This window comes from Nicotiana sylvestris, chromosome 6, assembly GCF_000393655.2.
Source record: "Nicotiana sylvestris chromosome 6, ASM39365v2, whole genome shotgun sequence".
Lineage (NCBI taxonomy): Eukaryota > Viridiplantae > Streptophyta > Magnoliopsida > Solanales > Solanaceae > Nicotiana > Nicotiana sylvestris.
In genome coordinates this window covers 159,904,906-159,912,125 of record NC_091062.1, presented here as the reverse complement: position 1 = coordinate 159,912,125, position 7,220 = coordinate 159,904,906, and the positions used below count along the sequence as shown (strand labels likewise).

General features: G+C 38.2%; 1 protein-coding gene across 1 annotated transcript; it reads left to right on the top strand.

The window, feature by feature from the left end:
* The first annotated feature begins 6,198 nt into the window (after positions 1–6,198).
* LOC138871555 (uncharacterized) lies at positions 6,199–7,220 on the top strand. The gene is made up of 3 exons (XM_070149441.1): positions 6,199–6,312; positions 6,394–6,839; positions 7,211–7,220. The coding sequence occupies exons 1-3, from the start codon at positions 6,199–6,201 to the stop codon at positions 7,218–7,220; spliced, it is 570 nt and encodes a 189-aa protein (XP_070005542.1).

Here is a 7,220-nt window from a genome sequence, read left to right as displayed (position 1 = left end):
ATGGCAAACACTTAAAAATTTCCCCCTTGATCGAAATTTTCTGACAAAATAAACTTAATCCACCTTCTTCACATAGCCTTCAACAGGTTGCATCTCCAAATCTCTTACCACAAAGTTTGTCTCAACATGCGTAGCACACCGGTCAAATTTCTCAGAAAAAAATCACGATTATCATCAAATATGTTGCAGCTAGAACTGAACCCGCCAAGATGAACCTGTCTTGAACCTCACTCTGATACCACTTGTTAGGACCGAAATAATCAGGTGTCATGCGGAATTTAGTAAAGCAAATCTTGAACGACGATAAATCATACAACAAGAGAAATATACCAAAAGAGACACAAACATATAATGTGGTTCGGTTAATTGACCTACATCCACAACAGAGATGAGCAATCCACTATAATAAAAAGAGAGTACAAAATATCGAGAGAACAACCTCACGAAGAGGAAAATACAAGTGACTCACTAACACTTGTCCCGTAAAGTTCTCCCCCTAAACACGACTCTCAAACCCCATATGGCTACATTGTGGGTGCTACTGAATAAGAAAGAAGGATCCCCAATTTATAGAAGACCAAACCTTTTCCTACAAGAAAAAGGACTAGCCAAGTATATGAGAATTATAATTTCCTTCTACAAAAGAAAAACCCAATTAAGGTAATTATATTGCCCTTTCCTTCAACAAATAGGAAAATCAAATATGGTAAGAAAATTATGGCAAACACCTAACAATCTAATTGTTGTATTATTTCAATTTCTTATTTATGGCCATTAGTGTAGCCTTTAATGGATATGATATTTCTTCATTAGGTGTTTATTCTTTATTATTAAACTGGCATACGTTAATTTGAACTCGGTTTGTATCAAAGTACGCTCTTTACTCTCTCTAGAACAGCGGTAACTAACGGCTACCCCCTAGCGAGTAGCCACACGCGCCCCCACTATGGATCCACCAGATGGAGCCCCTCCGGCGCGTCTGGATGGCCATAACGCCTCTCATCAATCTACAAAACAATCAATGGAAGCAGCAACAACAAAGGCTTCCTATGCAGGGACAATTTCAGTAGCAAAGCAAGCTCCAGAATCCTCAAAGCAGCAAACAAGAGAATCAGTAATAGCGACACACAATGGGATGCTAGCGGTGTTATTCAAGGCGGCGGACTACTATGAAATCATGGCTGAAGAATGTAGACTCACAATTGTGGGTAGATTTCTCAAACCTAGACCCCAAATTGACTGACTTAGGTCAAAATTCAAAGAACTAATTACCATCAAAGGTAGTGTCAAAATTGGGGTTTATGATAATTTTAATATGTTTCTAGATTTCACAAATGAAGACGATTTTAATTTTGTATGGTATAAGAGAGTTATTGAGATAGAGGGTCAACAAATGTGGCTTCAGAGGTGGTCGCCGGATTTTAAGCCGGAGAAAGACCTTCCGATGGCTCCGGTATGGGTGTTGCTACCTGGTCTCCCATACCATATGCATACACGGAACTACATCAAGCAAGTAGTCAGTGTCGTCGGAACCCCATTGGAAATGGACCTAGCGACACGAGGTAAAACTAGACCTAGCATGGCGAAGGTTCGAATTGAAATCGATTTACTTAAACAGCAACCAGATGTTGTTTACGTTGGACAAGTCTTCGACAATGCCCCTCAAAAAGGGTTCATACAAAAGCTTGAATATGAGGGGGTACCTAAGTATTGTAAATATTGTCGAAAGTTAGGACACAACATGATGAATTGCAGAGTGTTAGAAAGAAAAAGAGAGCTGGAAAGGAAAGAACAACAAGAAAAACAGAACAAAGACAGGCATGATGAAGCTGAAATAGCTGAAAATAAGGAGGCAAATGATGAAAAGGAAGCAGGGGAAACCAACAGTTATAATGAACTAAAGAATACACTGGTGAGACAAAAGCAGGGCAGTAAGCAGAACAAAATGAATCCTGACATTTATGATAGTAACAACAAGGAGCAGCAAGGTTGTGTTTATCAGCAACGAAAGGAACCAAATGACTCGCAGATTATGGATGAAGCAGTTCCAATACAGCAGATCATAAAAGATAGAACTTCCAAAAAGAAAAAAACTAAAAGGCACAGCAGAGTTCCGAAAAAAATCCAAAGTAGTCTTCAAACACGTAAAAGGTTCCAACACTCAAAAGAACAAACTTACCAATATTCAGTAGGCTGAAGATGTACTGAATTGTAGCAATCAGATGAACTTAGATGGGGAATATAACAAGGTAGACAACATAAAAGAAGGCAGTGCTAATATGACTAAACATGACGTCCCAACTGATAGTACAGAACCTGGTTTGAATGCAAGCAATATCGGGGGGAAAACATCTAAGGAATTGGGATGGCAAAAATATGTTAATGAGTCTATTAGTATCCCATCAGAAAATAAAAACTTACCTGAAATATGCTTAGAACTTGATCTGAACCCTGAACAACAACAAGGCAGCAATGAAACAGTTTCAACAAGGATGGAGAATATACAATAATTTGAGGTCACCTCCCCAAATACAATGACAGTAATGATACCACAAAATCAACTTCAGAAAGTACAAGACCAGGATAACGAAGAAGGCTTCTCTCTTGTGACTAAACGCAAAAATCAGAACAAAAAGAAAGACAAGAAGAAAAAACAGAATGAGAAAGCACCTACTCAGGGAGGTGGATCAAACTAATTCCTTCTATTTTCCATGATAAGTGCCATTTTTGGAATATTATAGGAGTTAACACAAAAAAGGCCATGCCTAGATTAAAAAAACTGATCAACATCAACAAAGTAGATTTCATAGCTCTAATAGAACCATTTGCCAATATGAACAATTTGGATAAGTATATGAGGTTTCTGAAGCTTAAACACTGCATATCCAATACAAATGGGCAAATTTGGCTCATGTGGTCTGAAAACTTTCAGTCAAGTGTGGTTACTAAGGATGATCAACAAGTCACTATCAAAATGCATAATAGGGTGGATGCCAAGAGTATGTATATTACGGCAGTTTATGCAAAATGTAAAGTTAGTGATCGAAAAGCACTATGCTCTAGCTTGGAAGACACGCACAGGATGATTGATGACCCTTGGTGCATAGGAAGTGACTTCAATGCTATTATTGATTCGGGTGCAAAACAGGGTGGCCAACCTCACAGAATGTCCAAAAGCTTAGACTTTAACACTTGCATGAATAATTGTGAAGTTAAGGATTTGGGCTATGTTGGGCCTAAGTTCACTTGGTGCAATAACTGGGAGGCTAGAAGAAGAATTTAGAAGAGACTGGATAGAATCTTCGTTAATGACTCATGGTGTCAACTTATACAAAATAATTTGGTCAAGCTTCTACCAAAAACTGGTTTGGATCATAGGCCCTTACTCCTTAAGTGTTATAACAAAAACAACAATGGTATTAAGTACTTCAAATTCCTTGATTTCTGGGTGGAACAACCTTCATTCATGAATTTGGTAGAAGAAGTGTGGTCCTCCAATATTAGGGGGAATGCCTTGTGGAAACTTCAACGGAAGCTTAAAAAACTCAGCAAAAGGCTTACTCAGTGGTCAAAAGATGAGATTGGAAATATTAATAAACATGTAAAACTCTAGGAATCCAAAATGAATGACCTTGAAGAGCTCGATCTGCAAAGCAACTCTGATCTATCTAGGGAAGTGCTTAACAAAGGGCATGCGGAATACATCAAATGGATGACCATGCAAGATTCGATCCTTAAGTAGAAAGCAAACATCAAGTGGTTCGAAGAAGGTGACAGTAATACTAAATATTTTCATAGTCTGATCAGGGAAAAGAAAAGAAGGTTACAGCTTCACAAGATAAAAGGTCACAGGGACAGATGGGTGGAAGGAGATGATAACATTGCAAAGGCTACTATTAGACACTTCCATAAGAGATTCAACATTACCCACCAGTTTAAGGACACTGGTATTCTTGATTGCATTCCTAGGATTATCACTGATGATGATAACACTTTACTAACTGCTATGCCTAATATGGAGGAAATTAGAGATGTTATTTTTGTTATGGGGGCTAATAGTGCAGCTGGTCCTGATGGCTTTAACGGCACATTTTTTCAGAAATGCTGGGATATAATCAAAGATGATATCACTAACTTTGTACAAGAAATCTTCAATGGAAAAAGGCTGACCAAGTTCTTCTCACACACATGCTTGGTGTTAATTCCTAAAGTAGAGTCACCCAGTAGTTTCTCTGAGCTGAGACCCATCAGTCTAAGCAACTTCACTGCCAAAATTATTTCCAAAATCCTTTCTAGAAGGTTGAATCATATACTCCATAAAATCATTTCAGAAAATCAAAGTGGGTTTGTCAAAGGGAGATCCATCACTAAAAACATATTGCTAGTGCAAGAGATCACCCAGAACATCAAGACCAAAAATTGTGGGGGTAATGTTATTATCAAATTAGACATGGAGAAAGCATACGATAGAATATCATGGTGTTTTATCATGTCGGTTTTGAGAAAATTTGGTTTCTCGGAGGAGTGGATTGACATCATTTGGGGTCTGATTAAGGGAGTTTGGTACTCCATTATTATTAATGGTAATAGAAAAGGTTTCTTCACCTCTTCTCAGGGCTTGAAACAGGGATATCCACTCTCCCCATCTCTGTTTATTATTAGTACGGAAGTGCTTACCAGATCCTTGAATAACCTCTTAATATGTGAAGACTTTACCCCTTTCAGCATGAATAACAAAGGCCCAAAGATCAATCACCTTACATATGCAGATGACATTGTCATATTCTGTGGAGGTAACAAGAAATCCATCGAACTTAAGAAGCAAATCAAGAGGTATGAGAAGGCGTCAGGGCAAAAAGTCAACAATGACAAGAGTTATTTCATCATGTCTCCTAACACCTCTGCTTCCAGGATCAACAGAATTTGGCAAGCTTCAGGTTTCATGGATAAAACATTTTCTTTCAATTATCTGGAGTGCCCTATTTATCATGGAAGGAAAAACACTGTTTTATTTAAAGGTATGCTAGCTAAGATTATTAAAAGACTCAATGGATGACAAGGTAAAATTCTCTCCCCAGGGGGAAAAATTACTCTGATCAAGCATGTATTGCAATCTCTCCCCACTTACATATTGTCTGCTATGAGCCCCCCAAGAGCACTATTACTCTCATAGAAAAACATTTTGCAAATTTTTTCTGGGGTTCCACAGATGGGTCTAATAATTATCATTGGAGTTCTTGGCACAATATGTGCCTTCCCAAAGAAGAAGGTGGTATTGGAATTAGGAGGATGCAAGATATAATTGATACTTTTAGTATCAAGAGATGGTGGAGGTTTAGAACTAAAAACTCTCTATGGGCCACCTTTCTTAGAGCCAAATACTGTCTGAGGTCTCATCCGGTAAGTAAAATCATGACCTCAAAAGACTCTCACATTTGAAAAAACTTGATAAAAACCCGGCACATGGTGGAAAGGCACATTAAATGGAGCATCCAAAATGGCTCATCAAGTTTCTGGTGGGACAATTAGACTAGGGAAGGCCCCTTGGCCCATCAGGTTCAGGGCATCGGGAACTCGGCCAAAACCCAAGTTAAGGAATTCTTAACTAATGGGCAATGGGACATCAACAGGTTAAATTAGGTTCTCCCTTCCCACATCTCTGATCTTAGTTGCAAAATTGAGGTAGGTAATGATACGGATGATGATTTCCATATTTGGTCCTTGTTGGATGATAGAAATTTCTCAAACAAATCGACATGGAACTCTATTAGATTTAAAAAAACAAAAAACAATTTTTTAAAGAATCTTTGGCATCATTCTATTCCTTTTAAAATGTCCTTCCTAACTTGGAGAATTTTGAAAAGAAAATTGCCATTTGATGATTTGATTGGTAAGTTTGGTACTAGCATTGTGTCGAGGTGTTCTTGTTGTAATGTGCCACAGGTAGAATCCATGTAACATGCTTTTGTAGAAAGTGAAGCGGCGATACACATATGGAAGAGCATTGGTAGCCCATTGGGCATCACCCACCAAAATGCACCTATTGCGGCAATTCTCAAGAATTGGTGGGAAGTCAAAACAAAAAATAAAATTCATGGTCGGGTTCTACAAGCTACACCAATATTTATCTGCTGGGAAATTTGGAAACAAAGATGTTTTTGTATATATGGCACGCAAAAGAAATTCCAACACAATGTCATGAAGCAACAGGTTGAATGGAACATCAAAGCCAATATTGCCAAACTTATGCCAAATGAAGATACTCAATACAACTGGCCTTCCCTCTGCAACTTAATTGAAAAGCTGAAGCCTGTACAAACGTGGAAGCAAGTTCAATGACATCCTCCGCTTGATGGCAAAGTTAAAGTTAACACAGACGGAAGCTATATCAAGGAAAGTGGGAAAGCCGACGTAGGAGGAATCATACGAGATGAGGATGGAAATTGTATCATGGCCTATGCAATGTCGATAGATTGTGATAGTCATAACATGGCCGAGGCTCTAGCTGCTGAGTTCGGAGGAAAATGGTGCAACCAGTTGGGTTTTACTAATTTTGTTCTCGAACTTGATTCAAATATCATAGTGAACATGGTCAACCAAGAAGGAAACAAGAATAGGAAACTAAAGATGGTGGCGGATAGAGTTACAAGATGGGTTCAAGAAGCAAATGCGACAGCCCAACATTATTACAGAGAAGGAAATCAGGTAGCCGATGCCTTAGCTAAAATCGCCTCCATATCTGGTACGAGAATGATTTACCAATCCTTTGAACAACTCCCAAAAGAAGCCAAAGGTCCTTTCATGATGGACAAGTGGCAAATGCCTAGTATTAGAACAAAGTATGAAAAGAATAAATTTTTTTTAGTTAAATTAGGATGTATATAGCTTTGGCAGTAGAGAGGTAGTTTCCTCTACTGTCCTTTTTGTGTGATAGCAATCACCATGTTGTATTATGTTTCCGAGGTCAGGCCTAGCCCCCCTCACTGATCTTTTTTGCAATACAACACCTAGACATCTGTCTGGGGAATTTTATATAAAAAAAACTGGCATACATTTGTTATGTTAACAGATCAAATATTTGAAGTCTGAAGAAGCTCCGTGAAGAAAGTGTAGAGCAAGTTGAAGTACAAGAGGTTTATATTTTGTTAGGGATGGTTTAAAGACACTGTACATATGCTGCACTTTTTTTTTTTTTTTTTTGTCTTCTTAGGAATTATTAA

What these genes read in the sequence shown, in the direction of transcription:
- LOC138871555 (XM_070149441.1), top strand. Translation starts at nt 6,199, where the DNA reads ATGAAGCAACAGGTTGAATGGAACATCAAAGCCAATATTGCCAAACTT. An exon ending in TAATTGAAAAGCTGAAGCCT is followed by an intron (nt 6,313 to 6,393) that starts GTACAAACGTGG and finishes AGCTATATCAAG; the next exon opens with GAAAGTGGGAAAGCCGACGT.